Here is a 17,452-nt window from a genome sequence, read left to right as displayed (position 1 = left end):
GCCTTTAACAATCTCCTTAGATCTGCTTCCTCCCACCAAAGCTAAATATCCTAGGACTGAAAAACACAGTTGTTTTGCTAGATAGATGAGATCTTTTCTAGAAATTCCTCACTTGACCATACATGAGAACTCATCCTTGACATGTGCAGAGATTCAGCAGGGACCCGAAATAGGAGCAAGGTGGTCTGCCCTATCACTTTGCCGTATTAACTTCTCTACATACATTCCACTCATTTCCCATGATGAAATGATTTCTGAACAACTACTAGTGCCAGGTTCTGTGCTAAGTACATCACAGACTTTACCCCTCTAATTCTCACTACAATACCCTTTTTCCAGTGAGAAAGAGTGAAGTTCAAAGAAGTTAAAAAACTGGCCCCTAGCCATACATCTAGATTCAAACTCGGGTCCCACCTAGAGTGGTACTCTTTCCACTGCACCACACTGCTTACCAAGACATGGAATACCTCAAGCACATCCAAGGAAATTCTTAGGTGCCATATATATGTATAGATAGCATAAACCATTATCCAACTTCAACAAATTTAAAAACTAAAAATCTGGGCCAGGCATGGTGGCTCACGCCTGTAATCCCAGCATTTTGGGAGGCCAAGGAAGGAGAATCACTTGAGCTCAGGCATTTCAGATCAGCCTGGATAACATAGTAAGACCCCATCTCTACAAAAAATACAAAAATTAGCTAGGTGTGGTGGCACACGCCTGTGATCCCACTTACTTTGGAAGCTGAGACCAGAGGATCACTTGACCCAAGAGGTCAAGGCTGCAATCAGCCGTGATCGTCCCACTGCACTCCAGTCTGGGTGACAGAGAGACTCTATCTCAGGTAAGTAAATAAATAAATATTAAAATTTAAAATCTGACTACTGTTAAATTTGATCTGCCAGTTAAGAGACCTAGTCAATGGTATGACCAAATAGCACCCTATAAGTTGTTATAAAGTTTACTACTAAATTATTAGGAACATTTAACCAGTAACAAACCACATTTATAAGGGCATGAAACAAGTAGGTAAATCATTAACAAGAGTACACTGTTAAAATTTAAAGGGGTTGTGAGACAACTTCACAATGGCATCCAAATAAAGAGTTTGGTTATGATAACAGGATGTGTTATAGGTACCGTAATTCTTTTCTCAAAAGTTTAGATTACAGATTCTGAATAGCTACTCCCATCCTGGGAAGAGAAGGCAGAAGGCCAACAGGGCTTATCAGTACCGGAGCTTCTCTTAGCCCCAGAACACCTGAGGGTCAGTCAGCTGACAAGGCAAAGAAGCTCATCTGAAGGGTGGGGGTAGGGAGCAGAAGAATAGGGAGAAAATGTTCACAACCTCGCTGATTACTAATTAGTGCCAGCACGGCAAAACAACTAAGCACTTGGAAGTCAGGCAGTGTTAGTTTCAAGTTCTGACTCTACTTATATGACACTGAACTAACCCTGAGCCTCAGTTTCCTTATCTATAATGTATAGATATCACCATGTATACCAGAGAGCCACTTAAGGATTAAATAACGTAATATATGTAAAGCATATGTACTATGCCTGAATAAGCACTGAAAAAATGAGAAGTATTAAATGTCATCCAATTCAACTTCCTTGAAGTATAGAAGGTTAAGGTTCAGAAAGGGAGAAAACCTGCTTAAGGCCCTGAAGTCACTTCGAAGAAATACCTCTCTTCTATCTCTAGCATACTCTGCAGCCCTGCAGAAAGCAACTCCTTAGCCATAAAGGACAGTACGGGAAGACTACCAGGTGCCATAAAATTCTCTAGTTTTTAGACTGGAAACCCAGGCTTTTCACCACTAATCCCAGCAAATGTCTGATCACTGTTTCAAAAGCTGGCCCTTCGACTCTGCTTTGGATGTACCAGATTAAACCAATCATGACCTTTAACACCCTGTGAAGGTCTTCAGCATAGTTTTTATTACTTCTTGGCAGTTTGCAAGGAAACTACTTCAAGTCCTACTTCTCATCAACACTTACCTTAGAATTCAAGCCACAGTAGGAAGAGAACCCAAATTATTCTTGAATTTCCATTTGGCAGCTGAATTCATTCACTTACTATAGCTTTCTCTTCTACCTGTCATTACTGTGGACTGAGAATCTAACAGAATCTCTAGGATTTCAGCTAACATTCTTCCCTGGTCTTGGATCTCAGCAGCCAATTGCATCTTCTTACCCTAAAAAACACTCAAATCAGGCCAGGCGCTGTGGTTCACACCTGTAATCCCAGCACTTTGGGAGGCTGAGGGGGGCAGATCATGAGGTCAGGAGATCAAGACCACCCTGGCTAACACAGTGAAACCCTGTCTCTACTAAAAATACAAAAAATTAGCTGGGCGTGGTGGCACGTGCCTGTAGTCCCAGCTACCCGGGAGGCTGAGGCAGGGGAATCGCTTGAACCTGGGAGGTGGAGCTTACAGTGAGCTGAGATCGCGCCACTGCACTCCAGCCTGGGCAACAGAGCGAGACTCTGTCTCAACAACAACAACAACCAAAAAAAAGCACTCAAATCACTATGAGACAAAACCAGTAACTCTGGTTACACCGTTGAAGCTTCAATACTCTCAAAGAAGGCAAAGTGAGAATTGATGCTTTTGGTTGGGAGAATGATTTTTGAATCATAGCTACCTGCTTACTAGCTGCACATTGGCCAAGATACTTAACTATTTCTGAGCTCACTTCCTCATGTGTAAAATGGAGGAAATAACACCAACTCATAGGAGTGTTGAGGCTTAAATAACTGAAAGCACTCAACATATCTGGAATGTGGTAGGTGCCCAATTAATACCTAAATATACACTTGATTATATAGCAGGTACACATATTATAACTATTTTTTTAATATGCCTCTATTACCAGAAAAGGGCTTCTTGAAAGCAGCAAGTGTCTTATTTTTATCTACATATATCCCCAAAGCATAGAGATATAAATCAAACCCGATTTTAGCCACAGTGTCAGTAACAACAGGGAGTAACAGGGATTGAGGAAAACTGCCAAGTGTGTGTCCCATCTAAAGGAGTGACCGCTACACAGCTCCAACTGAAGAAGGCCATGTAGGAAATCTGGTTAACTGCAATAACAGCTTCACACTCTTTTTTTTTTTTTTTTTTTTTTTTGAGACAAGGTTAGTTGCCCAGGCTAGAGTACAGTGGCATGATCACAGCTCACTGCAGCCTTGACCTCCTGGGCTCTAGTGATCCTCCTACCTCAGTCTTCTGCATAACTAGGACCACAGGCATACGGCACCACACCCAGCTAATTTTTAATTTTTTTTTTATAGAGATAGGGTCTCCCCATATTGCCCAGGCTGGTTTCAAACTCCTGGGCTCAAGTGATCCTCCCACCTCAACCGCCCAAAATGCTGGGATTATATGTGTGAGCCACTGTACCCAGCCCAGATTCTTTAAGAAGTAAAAGACAGACTGTTTTAATGCCAAATCTTTCTATTTCAAGTTTCAGTTCAAGTTTAAAAAAAACAAAAAACAAAAAACAAAACATAGGCCAGGCATGGTGGCTCACGCCGGTAATTCCAGCACTTCGGGAAGCTGAGGTGGATGGATCACTTGAGGTCAGGAGTTCAAGACCAGCCTGGCCAACGTGGTGAAACCCCATTTCTACTAAAAATACAAAAATTAGCTGGGCGTGGTGGTGCATGCCTATAATTCCAGCTACTCAGGAGGCTGGGGAAGGAGAATCGCTTGAACCTGGGAGGTGGAGGATGCAGTGAGCTGAGATCATGCCACTGCACTCCAGCCTGGGCAACAGAGTGAGACTCCATCTCAAAAAACATTATAAGAAAATCGAAGAAAATTGAGGACTGCCAGATTATAATTTCTGACCCATTATCTTTCACTCAACTTGGTCCTGAACAACTAGTAGCTATTTCTCAAATCCAATCCACCTTCAAGTTTTAACAAACAAACAAAACTATGTTCACACATCTTCAAAATAATCTGATAGAAGTTCTGAAGATAGGCCAGGTACAGTGGTTCACACCTGTAATCTCAACAATTTGGCAGGCCAAGGCAGGCGGATAACAAGGTCAGGGGATCCAGATCATCCTGGCTAACACAGTGAAACCCCATCTCTACTAAAAATACAAAAAATTAGCAGGCTTGGTGGCACACACCTGTAGTCCCAGCTACTTGGGAGGCTGAGGCAGGAGAATTGCTTGAACCTGGGCGGTGGAGGTTGCACTGAGATTGCGCCACTGCACTCCAGCCTGGGTGACAGAGCAAGACTCCCTCTCAAAAAAAAAAAAAAAAAAAAAAAAAGAAGTTCTGAAGATAATCCCCAAAAAAGGCCCAGAAACATTCTGAGCAATGACCACATCATTAGAATAAAGGAACATTGCACTGGTGCTCAGTAAATGGTTACTCAGTGAATGAAGGAATGAAATAAACTAATAAATGGACCTTAAGGAGATGACAAATTCTGAATTACTTGTTTTTTGAAAATAGGTTATATTCTCCAAAGCATAAATTAAGATCAACAGATGGGAAATTATTCTGCAAGGACTCACTTCAACTCTCAGGGCTGTCCAAAGATGACACAACTTTCCTCAGAAGCTATGAATGGGGTTGTTAGGCACGGGCTGTTTGAACACTTGACAGGGATGTGTAAAGGCAACATGAGAGAGCGCAGTCATGTGCAGCAGCAGGAAAAAAAGCCCAATCTTTACAGCTAGACAGATTTAGATTTTAATCCCTCCTCACCACTTTTTAGGTGAGTGACCTCATGCTAGTTATTTAACTCCACTGAGGCCAGTTTCCTGCACTAAAACATCTTGCAAGGTTTTAGGGCTTAGGATAATTTCATTTGTTCAATAAATACTTACATTATAAGCATAGCCATTGTACTAAATAAGCTCTGGGGATTCTAAACAAGACACAGTTCCTGTCCTTAAGGAGATTAAAGTCTACTGTAAGGAAGAGGAATGTTAAAATAGGCAATCATAATGCTGTACATTAAGAGTTACAACACAGGCAAATGCAAAATGCTATGGGAGGAAATAAGCATAGCACCTACCCCAGGGCTTACACCTAAGTTTTAGGCTGGTCAGAGGAGGCTTCTTAGGAGATTTAAAATCCTAAGAATAAAAACCAGGATAGACAAAGTGAACTGCATGTGCAAAGGCCTGAAGCTCACAGAAAGTATTACATTCCTGAAAGGGCTACAGTTTGGTATAGCAGCAGCCCAGAAGCAAGAAGCTAGAAGTAAAAGTTAGAAAGGTAGGCCGGGCACAGTGGCTTATGCCTGTAATCCCAGCACTTTGGGAGGCCAACTGAAGTCAGGAGTTTGAGACCAGCCTGGCCAAAGTGGTGAAATCCCATCTCTACTAAAATACAAAAATTAGCCGGGCATGGCGGCGGGCACCTGTAATCCCAGCTACTTGGGAGGCTGAGGCAGGAGAATCGCTTGAACCCAGGAAGCAGAGGTTGCAGTGAGCCAAGATTGTGCCAATGCACTCCAGCCTGGGTGGCAGGGCGAGACTGCCTCTCAAAAAAAAGAAAGGTAAACAGGGTTGGACAAAGCTGAGATATTAGAACTTTATTCTAAGGACAATGATAAGGAACTAATGAGTCTTAAACACTGGACTGGCACAATCAATCCCACATTTAAAGTGTAATTCTGATTGTGCCAGCCCCATGTTTAAGACTCTTTAGTTCCTTACCATTGCGTGCAATGTGAAGAACAAGTTGGAGAAGGGGACATAGTGGGAGGATGGCAGCACTCTAGACCACTAATGTGGAAAACAGGATGCTAAAGTTATCTGGTGACTGGAAAAGCAGTAGTGAAGGCATTGAGTTCAAGACCAGCCTGGACAACAAAGCAAGACCCTGTTCTCTACAAAAATTAAAAAATAAAAAATTAGCCAGGCGTGGTGATGCACCTGTAGTCCTAGCTACTTGGGAGGCTGAGGCAGGAAGAGTGCTTGAGCCTAAGAGTTTGGGGTTACACTGAGCTATAAACATGCCACTGCACTCCAGCCTGGAGGACAGAGCGAGACCCTGTCTCTAAAATAAAAAATAAGCTGGGTGTGGTGGCTCAAGCCTGTAATCCCAGCACTTTGGGAGGCTGAGGTGGGCAGATCACTTGAGGTCAGGAGTTTGATACCAGCCTGGCCAACATGGTGAAATCCCATCTCTACTAAAAATACAAAAATTAGTTAGTCATGGTGGCAGACGCCTGTAATCCCAGCTACTGGGGAGGCTGAGGCAGGAGAATCGCTTGAACCCGGGAGGCAGAGGTTGCAGCAAGCCGAGATCACGCCACTGTACTCCAGCCTGGGCAACAGACTGAGACTCCATCTCAAAAAATAAAAATAAAAAATAAACCAGGCACGGCGGCTCACACTTGTAATCCCAACACTCTGGGAGGCCAAGGTGGGAGGATCACTTGAACTAAAGAATTTAAGACCAGCCTGGGCAACATAGCAAGACCTCGTCACCACCAATAATAAAAAAAGTAGCTGGGCAGACATGGTGCTACATACCTGTAGTCCCAGCTACTCAGAAAGCTGAGGCAGGAGGATCACTTGAACCCAGGAGTTCAAGGTTGCACTGAGCTATGATCACACCACTGCACTCCAGCCTGGGCAACAGAGTGAGACTCCATCTCAAAAAAATTAATTAAAATAAAAAATAAAGAAGATTTAAAAATCACTAAGACCCAGTGGTTAATAAGGCATGTAAAATAACAACACTGTGCCTGATAAAAATCATGTACTCAAAAAATGGTACCTGTTACTATTATTATTGTTATTGGCCATTGGATTTAGATAACCTTTGAAATCACATTTATCACTAAGAGTCTATGTTACCTTGAAGATGTATCTTGTTCTCAGAAAAGTCCTCTCCTATGATTACCAAGCTATCTTATGCAAAATGATTCATTTTTTATTCATAGACTACACCAGAACTGCTTAACTGGGCTCCGCTACACACCAGTCATAGCATGAAACGTTTATTAGGTGTTCTCACAAACAGCAGTGCATGACCAAGTAAGTCTGAGTAACGCTGCATAATGTATCTTCCCTCCTGAAGAGTCATAGACAAATAAGCACCAACGCTCTGAATAATAATTCTGCAGTGAAGAAAGGCATTTCACTTTGGTCATTTTTTGTCAAGGATCCTCTTCTCATCCCCAAAGGACACTGATTAGCACTACACAGAACTAATGTTCAGTGGAAGAGCTTGGGAAATGCTGCTCTAAACCAACTTACAAATTTTAGTGGAATGAAAAGACTATAGGCAACTGTATTCTAACAACCTTTCAAAATGGTTAGAGTTTTACACACATTATGGCGTTTTCCTTTTTAACTTAGTACTACTGAAAATGACATTAAATACCACCATAAATAGCAATCCTTTGCCTCCTAAGTGATTGCCAACCAAGCATGCTTGGCTTCTTAAAAGGCCCCAACTTTGTCATTTCATAATGAGCAAATTCTGTGCTACTTACCTTCAGGGTACAGCAATAATTTTTAAAACAATTTAAAATGACAAGGATGTCAACTGTGCAGATAATGTGTACTTTATTAGCCCTTTCTCTCTTCTCTTTTAAAATGAACAAATCATGCCAGTGTCAAAGGGATATATCTTCTTAACACTGGGCAAAGAATCTCACTTCATAGAGATCACTGGACAGTTTACAGCTCTGGAGGCCATGGGTAACAGTAATTAGGGATGGTGAAAACCTTCATTAATTCATAGATTTAAGCCAAAGACATGATACAAAATATTCTATACTCTAACATCATTTCCTAGGAGTCATCTCATTCCTTTTTTTTTTTGGAGACAGTCTCGCCCTGTCGCCGAGGCTGGAGTGCAATGGCGGCGCAATCTCAGCTCACTGCAACCTCTGCCTCCTGGGTTCAAGCGATTCTCCTGCCTCAGTCTCTGGAGTAGCCGGGGTTACAGACGCCCACCACCACGCCCAGCTAATTTTTTGTATCTTTAGTAGAGATGGAGTTTCGCCATGTTGGCTGGGCTGGTCTCGAATTCCTGACCTCATGATCCGCTCGCCTCAGTCTCCTGAAGTGCTGGGATTACAGGCATGAGCCACCGCGCCTGGCCCATTCCTCTTATTGAAACACTTCGAAACACTGCTCAAGATCACTATTTATGGTTCACACTCATGAATGTATTTAAGAATAATAGGACAATTACTGAATCTTATTTATTAAGAATATACTATTGACTTTAAAGCTCGAACCCGGCAGGCAAAGGATATACTATTGGCTTTAAATTAAGGGTATTCAGGCTGGGCGCAGTGGCTCACTTCTGTAATCCCAGCACTTTGGGAGGCTGAGGCAGGGAGATCACCTGAAGTCAGGAGTTCGTGACCAGCCTGGCCAACACGGTGAAACCCTGTCTCTACAAAAAATATGAAAATTAGCCAGGTATGGTGGCATGCACCTGTAGTCCCAGCAACTCAGGAGGCTGAGGCAGGAGAATCACTTGAACCCAAAAGGCAGAGGTTGCAGTGAGCTGAGATCATGTCACTGCACTCCAGCCTGGGCGACAGAGTGACTCCAGCAAATAAATGAATGAATGAATGGTATTCATTTAAATAGGACACCTTATATATAGTACCTTCAATAAGGAATTTTTTTTTTTAAAGAGGGAATCCCGCTCTGTTGCCCAGGCTGGAGTGTAGTGGCATGATCTCAGCTCACTGCAACCTCCGCCTCTGGGTTCAAGCCATTCTCCTGCCTCAACCTCCCGAGTAGCTGGGACTACAGGTGTCTGCCCCCATGCCTGGCAAATTTTTCTATTTTCAGTAGAAACGGGGTTTCACCATGTTGGCCAGGTTGGTTGCAAACTCCTGGCCTCAGGTGATCTGCCAGCCGTGTCCTCCCAAAGTGCTGGGATTACAGGGGTGAGCCACCGTGCCTGACCAGACATGGGTATTTCGACCTTTATTTTAAACATATTCTACGGGAAACATTCAAATGCAAAGATTAGACTCTAGTTGAGCTCTCTAAACTACAAGTTTATACAACAGAAAGCTCTCACTAAGTACTGGATGTGGAAGTAAACTATCTGGAGTTCTGAAAATAACAAAATGGAAAATACAACTCCAATACTGAAAATGAGTATAGATGCTGTCTCACAGCTCTCAGGTACATCACTGCTAACACATGGAGAAGTGTGGGAAGGGTGCAACAACTCCTGCAATCTGGCAAAATTTTCTACAGGCAGAGAGATTTTTCCTGAACCATTCCGCAATACTGTCTTCCTGCTTACTTCAAAGAAAATGTTACTCAAGTGACTACAAATCACACAAACCAAACCAACAGTCCTACTTCAACTGATAATTTCTACAGTTACAAAAATTTTAAATGACTATAATGCAAACCTCTCCTTCTGGTCAGAACGAAAACACTGGTTGCTCCGACTTTAATCATCATTGCTATTTGTCAAATATGAAAAAGTTTTCATCTCATCACAATCATTACCACTCAACACTTGGGGATGAACCAAAGAGATCAGGAAACAACCTTCCCCTGAAACAAATGATCCTACTACTTTGTACATTCAAAAGTGAGACTGACCTCACACTGGTCCACTGGAAATCAGCTCCTAAACCACAACAGCACAACTAAATTAGGTTAGTTCTTCCAGGCCAAGTGGCTGCTCCTCCATATGGAAATCGTACTGTATATAACAGAGCAGACAATTACAAAAGGCCTTACCCCTCCATATCAAGGAAGCTGTAACTGGCTGAAAGGACAGATTTCATGCTGTTCTAAAACGAAAATGTGTTCTCTCACTTGTTAAGGTCCACTAAGTGACAGGCATCTACCAGACACTATTATATTCATTTCTCATAACTACTCTAAAGGTAGATATTATTGTCATTACTTCACAGAGGAAGAAACAAGTTAAGAACCTGCCCCAGCACAGTCAGGGTAAATGCATTGCAGAGACAGAATTCTTCCCTTGGCCTGACTCCAATCCGCAACTAATACCGTCCTCTCCCAAAGGCACTTTTTGGCCGGTTTTAAAAATCCATTTCCTCCTGCAATTAATCTACTTAAATTATGCTGAGTGCTTTGAGTCTCTGCAGGAAAACACTAAAATGACCTTGTAGCCTTCCTAAATTGTGACAGTGCATGCATGAAAAACTGAATAAACAAAATGAAAAGAAAGACTGTAAGACATCAGATAACTCACAACCAGTTTCCTCTGAGAACAAGAAACAGAATGGAAAAGAACAACTTACTGGCAAAGGAATGTTCTTCCTGGTTGTATGCCTGAGGGCCAGGATTGACCTCAAGAAGGTCATTTGTGACCCTAGTAATGTCCTCTGCCATTCTCATTCCCATGAATGAAGTAAACTTGTCACTTAAAGTCATCTCTGCCATCAAGTCAATGCTTCCACAGGAGAGTCAATGCTATCCAGTGGAATGAGCACCTATCTAGAAACCCAGTGATGTGGGCAAGATTTGGCTCTGCCCTTGCATAGCCAAGTGACCCTGCCAAGGTCATCTCACTCTTTTGAAGTCTCAGTACAAAGGACACACCTGAAAGAACTGAAGTTCGCTTCCTGAGCTAAGAAGCCAGGACTTTTTTCTTTTCCCATAACATTCTATGGTCTCAACACAGTGTTTAAGAGTAAGGGCTTCACTTACATAAGAAATAAGAATTACAAATCTGTGGCTGGGCGCGGTGGCTAACGCCTGTAATCCCAGCCCTTTGGGAGGCTGAAGTAGGCGGATCACAAGGTCAGGAGTTCCAGACCAGCCTGGCCAACATAGTGAAACCCCATCTCTACTAAAAATACAAAAAATTAGCCAGGCATGGTGGCAGGCGTCTGTAATCCCGGCTACTCAGGAGGCTGAGGCAAGAGAATCACCTGAACCTAGGAGGCGGAGGTTAAAGTGAGCCAAGATAACGCCATTGCACTCCAGCCCGAGCAACAGGGCGAGACTCCGTCTCAAAAAACAACAACAACAACAACAAAAAGAATTACAAATCTGTGTCTGTGTCTGAATCTGGGCTCTGTTACTTACTGGCTGTGAGACCTTAAGCAAATTACTTTTCAGTTTCCTCACATGTAAAAATGAGGGTGACTATATTATCTACCTCATAGTATATGAGGATATACATAATACATTTATATCCTAGCTGGTACAATGTAAGCATTCAATAAAAGTAGTAACTGTAGTATCCCTGCGTTTGATTCATAGATCCTAGTGGCTCAGTACCTTTGAACTAAAAGATGTAAATTTCAAAATTACCTCAAAAAGACACCCAGTATAGCTTGGCTGGGCATGGTGGCACACACTTGTAAACCCAGCACTTTGGGAGGCCAAGGCAGGTGGATCACGTGAGGTCGGGAGTTCAAGACCAGCCTGGCTAACATGGTGAAAGCCCATCTCTACTAAAAATACAAAAATTAGCTGGGTGTTGTGGTGCATGCCTGTAATCCCAGCTACCTGGGAAGCTGAGGCAGGAGAATCGCTTGAACCCAGGAGGCAGAGGTTGCAGTGAGCCAAGATCACGTCACTGCACTCCAGCCTGGGTGACAGAGTAAAACTCCCAAAAAACAAAACCCAAAACAAGACTCTCAGCATAGCTCCCTAACATAGAATGGGGTGAGCCCATATATGGTTACAATTCTGTGGTCTGAATCCTCATTTCGCTTTGCCTTACATTTCTCTGAAACTAAAAGGGGATAAAAATGCCTTGTAAAATCTTCTCTAGTACGGTTTGGGGATTTTTATTTATTTTTTGGGAGACTGAGTCTCGCTCTGTTGCTCAGGCTGGATTGCAGTGACACAATCTCAGCTCACTGCAACCTCCGCCTCCCGGGTTCCAGCAATTCTCCTGCCTCAGTCTTCCGGGTAGCTGGGATTACAGGCGCCCACCACCATGCCAGGCTATTTTTTGTATTTTTGTAATTTTGTTTCATCACGTGTGCGAGGCTGGTCTCAAACTCGTGACCTCAAATACCACCTGCCTCGGCCTCCCAAAATGCTGGGATCAGAGGCATGAGCCACTGCACCCAGTCTCTAGTAGTTTTGACCAAAGAAAAAATGTGTAAGTATAAATGAGATAACAGAATAATTTGTCATAAGAATTAAATAAGATTCCATAGACACAGCCTATAAAGCATACAGCTTAATTTCTGCTTGAAGAAAAACCTGAGGTTCACAAGTTTTCAACATAAACTCAGATCTACTGAGATTTCCTGAGAGTTCAAGATTTCTAGAGTGGTCAATTCCATATCTTAACAAGGTGGCCACGGGTGTAAGGGGCTAACATGGAATGAAGGTGGTCACCAATGCTGAAGGGCAGGTTGCTCCAGAAATGCCTGCTGAATAAAAAAGGTGTACATATACGCTCATTTTTATCACCTTGTCTAGCCTTAGTAAAAAAGAAACTAAATCATAATAGATCTACAGCATTCTTCATATTTGGTTAACTTGATGACTGAGCCAAATGAGCCTGAAATGACCAATGTACGAAATGCATGGCAAACCCTATTTTCACTTGTAGCTTTGCCTCTCTCTTCCACAGTGAAATATTATTGTAAATAAAGACGAGGGAGGGCTTCACCTAAGCACATCAAGACATAAAGCAATTAAGATTTCCAACTCACTGGTCTCCTCTCAAACTCTGATGTAAAGGTTTCCATGCAAAACTGGAACTGCAAATATTCTGTCCTATCCAGTCTTACTTTTACACATTCTTCAGGATAAGCATATCCTAGAATCAATATCCCACAGTCTGAAGAAAGTACTAGGCCTTTGAATAGGTCCTCGTATTTGGGGACACCCTAAGGAACTGGTGATGTTTGAAAAACCTCTCCAGTGAGCTCCTTACACTATGCACTTGGTAGTTCCTTGCCGCTTGGCATAAATTACCTCCATACACAGAAGACTATCTGTAATATTCTGAAGCTTGGTTTTAAGGAATGCACTCTTCAAGTTTCTGTACATATTCTTCCCCATTATCTACCTGGATTCAGGAAAAATGCAGCAATTTACTTTGTAAATCTTCCCTTTCACAATAGAAGCCAAGGAGTACAATTTGAATACCTAGCTGAAGAACCCATATTCTATATGGTTACAATTCTGTGGTCTGAATCTTGAAGCAGCACAACAAATTCTTACGAATTATAGTCTTCCATTTAATACACTCTAAACACCCAGAAATCAAAGTAGATGATCCATTTGGAAATATAAAATTATCTGGAAGTTTGATTAGTCAGGTTTATGTTGACAGCTGATGTAGCCGATAAAATTACAGTCTCTGGCATGAGGCAACCTGGGTTTGAATTCCAGCTCAACCACTTACTGAGTGACAATAGACAAGCTACTTAACCTCTCTGATCCTCAGTTTCCTCATCTACAATATGGGGATGATAATGCCTACCTACTGGTGTTAAAATGTGCCCCAAAATAGCAATTCTCTTCTTCTGCTTATCAATTCCCTTCTCCAGAAAATGTAGTTGCATTCACACAAAACTGACTAAATTTGAAAACGATAGGAGTTTCTTGAAATTGGTATGAAAACAAAAGAGTACCATCTAAAGCTAAAAAGGACTACCTAACAAAAACAAGGAAAAACGAATTAGGAAAACACAGAGGTTTAACATAAATGTGTTTCCATAGCCCTCACACATTGGAAGGAGCAAATGTAAAGCAATACAAGTAACTATGATTCAGATTCAGCAGAAAAGGAACATATCCCCAACAAGTTGACTGGAATGACTCTGGATTGGAATAAAAACTTTTTGAATATAAACCAGAAAGTGTTGACAAGTCCTGTTCCTTAAGAAGCTATGCACTGGCTTTTTTTGGTTTGGAGCTATTTATTTGAAAAAACAAACAAAAAAATCAAAGTACACATGGGAGTGGGTGTACTTTCTAGGCACATATACAAGGAAATAAATCAAGACTCAAAATTTCTGGCTAGCTCCCTTTCCCTTAAAGGGGAACCTAGCAATATTTACTCAACAAATAACTACCAAGTACCTAATATTTGCTAATGTAGCTTTGGAAACTCAGCCATGACCTGTATCCTTCCCAGAGCAGCAAATTTCACATACAATATCTCAAAACTACTTGTATGGTCCTGAGACTCAAAATCTATAACTGCTCTATTAATACACTTCCCCAGTCCGAAAATATTCCCTAAAATCCTTCCTATATCAGACTTAGTCACTTTAAATCTGACACTACTTAATGCTGTGCCTCCTAAGGCTCGGACAGAGCACACCTATCAACAGGATCCTTCTCTCGGTTTACCTGCTCCTCACATCACATCCCAGGTCCGTTGACTCTGGACTCCAGGGCTCCACCAAAACCTCAGTGTTTAAATGCTTGCACTCTCCAGCAAAATCCCTGATCTGATTCTACCGTTCAGCTATGCCCCTAGCCCTGATGCCTCTCTTCCTACACCATGCACTCACACAGTGGATTTCAGGGCCACTTCCAAACTAGGTCACACTAGCATCCCTTCGAGAGGATCTCAGATCCTCTGACCCTGTCACTTGGGTTTCGGTGTTTCCAGGCCTGGAACCGTGAGGGCCTGCACACCCCCATCTTGCGCCATACATGTATCAGGAAAAGCACCTCTGAAAGTGAGTGTCCCCCATTCCAGGCCGTGGCCTAAGCGACCCCCACAGTACCCGCCAGGCCATCACCCTCTCTTTCCCCTTAAAGCCTCTAGGCTCGCCCTCCTGCCGCAACCCCACGCCTGCGCCGCAGGGGGTCACTGCCCCAGCTGCCCTAGCCCAGGACGCGCGCATCCCCGCAGCCTCAGATTCCTTCATCACCCCCTAGGCCGGAGCCGGCGCGACCAATAAGGTGCCAGGTCCGCGGCCTCCCCGCCACCGACCAATCACGAGCGAGCCCCCCCGCCGTCGCCTTCCGCCAATGGGAGAAAGCCCGCGGGCCGGGCCGACGAGGCACACGGACCACACGAGCGCGGCGGCGGCTACAGCGGCGGGCCAGGCAAGAGCACAACATGGCGGCGAGCAGGCCGGACCGAGCTACAGCAGCGGCCGCGCGAGGAAGTGAGGTCTCTGGCGAAGGCGGGAAGCGCTGCCCCTCCCCCCGTCGCCGCTCCCCTATCACCCTCGCACAGAACCTCCCGCACACTCACACGCCTCTGCTCAGGAGTCCAGGAAGAGTAGGAGCCGCCCCCGCGCTCCTTCGGAGTCGGGCAATGCAGAGGCCCAGGCACGGCGGAGGGGAGGGGGAAGCGTGCGTCACGGAGAACGGAGCGCGCGCGAAGCGGGGGCACAAGCAAGATGGCGGCCACGCCGTTTGCACCGTCTCCGCTTTTCCCCTCCCCCTCCCCTGGCGCCTGGACTCCCAGTATCGTGCAGCGCGCAGAAGCGCTGCTGCTTGAGGTCTCGCGAGAATTGGGAAGGGGCGACGACAGAGTGAAGCGGAATGAGAGCTGGGAGTTTTAACACCGCCCTCTTTCGGAAGCTCGAGATCTCAGAGTTTTGACCCCGCCCCCTTTCGGGGATCTGGAGGCGCTGCCAGGTGACCTCCAGCACGCTTCCCACCCTTGTGGATCTGTCTTTGGTGCGAGCTTGAATGTTAAAAGATAAGTAGGTGTGTGCGCGTGCCCTTGAACTTTAGGAACTAAGGAGGGGCGTATGTGCGTATTCGTGTTTTTAATTTGGGGAGAAAGAACTGGGGGATGAAGGTCGACATGGCATGCCAAATTTTTTTTTTTTTTTTTGAGATGGTGTCTTGCTCTGTCGCCCAGGCTGGAGTGCAGTGGCGTGATCTCGGCTCACTGCAAGGTCCGCCTCCCGAGTTGACGCCATTCTCCTGCCTCAGCCTCCCGAGTAGCTGAGACTACAGGCGCCCGCCACCATGCCCAGCTAATTTTTATTATTATTATTATTTTTAGTAGAGACGGGGTTTCACTGTGTTAGCCAGATGGTCTCGATCTCCTGACCTCGTGATCCGCCCGCCTCGGCCTCCCAAAGCGCTGGGACGACGGCATGCCAAATTTAGCATGCCGTTCAAGTAGACAGCTACTGGCACCTTAAATTTATAAAAGAGCATTTAACACCAAACTGTAAAGTGATATTCTCCAGAATAAAGAACAGTACTTACCAAGAATAGTTAGCTTGTAACTTTACGTCGACATAGTTGTTCTCATTTGAATGCAGATTTTAAAACTTCATCACGCAGTTGGAAACCACAGCTACTATGAGCATGGACTTTCAAATACTTATCTCTCTTCATTTCCATGACCACTTGGTCCAAAGGCATCAGGATTATATCTTTTACAAATGATAAAACTGAAACTCAAAAAGGTTTAAGTGATTGGATCTAAGGCCCCACAGCTAGTAAGTGTCGAAACCCAATATGAACAACTTCAAAACCTGTAGATATAGTCATCAAATGTGTCTTGAATGGAATTACCTGCAATGAGAGTTAGTGCATTAGGTAACAAGCCCTGAGAGGAATGACTGCCTCTGCTGATGGTAACCTTGAATTTTACAAATGACATTGGAGCCTTTCTGAGACTAATGTTGCGTGGGTCCTCAACAAAATCACACTGTTACTCAGTTTCTTTGGGTTTATAACCCTAGTGATAAAGTAATTGAGAATAGTGGAATAAACCCTTGACTTGAATTCAGGAAAATTGTTCTCAAATCTAATTTCAGTAAATCTCACATCAGGCACTCAATATTTGATGAATGAATGAACAAAACGTAACTATGAGACAGTTGACTTCAGGGAGTCCCAATTCCTTCATCTATAAAAAGATCTAATTCCTCACTCTTGGTAATGTTGGGGAGAGTGAATGAAATAATGTGAGAGTGCTTCCTAAATTGCAGAAGTGTTGTAAAGAAGTTACTGATAAGAGCTGTGAGCGTCTCGCTGCACTCTAGCCTGGGCGACAGTGCAAGGCCCTGTCTCAGAAAAAAAAAAGTTACTTATAATGACATTTTCAGACATGAGAAATGGCATAAAATTAAAAACAGGAAGACTCCAAATAAGAAAATAGTATGTTGAGATTGTAGAGACAGATGTAGCTAATGGAAAAAGGTGAGGTAAGTCTCTACAGATATTTATTGAGTAATTATTGCATATACTATGCTTGCCAAAGAAATGTAAAAATGTACATTTAGTTACAATGAAGCAGACAATGAAGCAGCGCAAGTTATTATTTGTGATTATTGTTATAATTAAGTATTGACCACACTTAGGGAGTGCAGTCCATTTCCTTCCAAGAGCCTGGAAATTGGGTTGCCCTCAGAAATAAAAATCTACATAGAGGAAATTAGCTAAGATTCATATTAAATATATTTAACAACAAGTAGTGCTCAAGCATAGAGGAAGCAGAATTAGAAATGCAGCTAGGATCCTGGAGGTATCCCTGTGTGCTAGGTGTTAACCCTTCAGTTGCTGGTTTGTGACTAGTAAGTCCCAGGGGATCCC

At 43.5% G+C, this 17,452-nt stretch overlaps 2 protein-coding genes across 3 annotated transcripts in view; one reads left to right on the top strand and one right to left on the bottom strand.

The window, feature by feature from the left end:
* The window catches only part of NFYC (nuclear transcription factor Y subunit gamma), an 80,639-nt gene extending 65,389 nt beyond the window's left edge, over window positions 1-15,250 (bottom strand). For both annotated transcript variants that reach the window (XM_009205923.2, XM_009205911.2), the window contains exon 1: window positions 15,144-15,250. The gene's annotated coding sequence lies outside the window, so the exon portion shown is untranslated. The remainder of the gene's footprint in view (window positions 1-15,143) is intronic.
* Window positions 14,922-15,717, top strand: LOC101014215. The gene has a single exon (XM_009205953.4). It carries the CDS (start codon window positions 15,006-15,008, stop codon window positions 15,390-15,392), a length of 387 nt encoding a protein of 128 aa, XP_009204217.1. The 5' UTR covers window positions 14,922-15,005; the 3' UTR covers window positions 15,393-15,717.
* Window positions 15,718-17,452: the final 1,735 nt, after the last annotated feature.

This window comes from Papio anubis, chromosome 1 (assembly GCF_008728515.1).
Source record: "Papio anubis isolate 15944 chromosome 1, Panubis1.0, whole genome shotgun sequence".
NCBI classification, from domain to species: domain Eukaryota; kingdom Metazoa; phylum Chordata; class Mammalia; order Primates; family Cercopithecidae; genus Papio; species Papio anubis.
This window is presented reverse-complemented; position numbering and strand designations above follow the sequence as displayed.

What these genes read in the sequence shown, in the direction of transcription:
- LOC101014215 (XM_009205953.4), top strand. Translation starts at nt 15,006, where the DNA reads ATGGCGGCGAGCAGGCCGGACCGAGCTACAGCAGCGGCCGCGCGAGGA.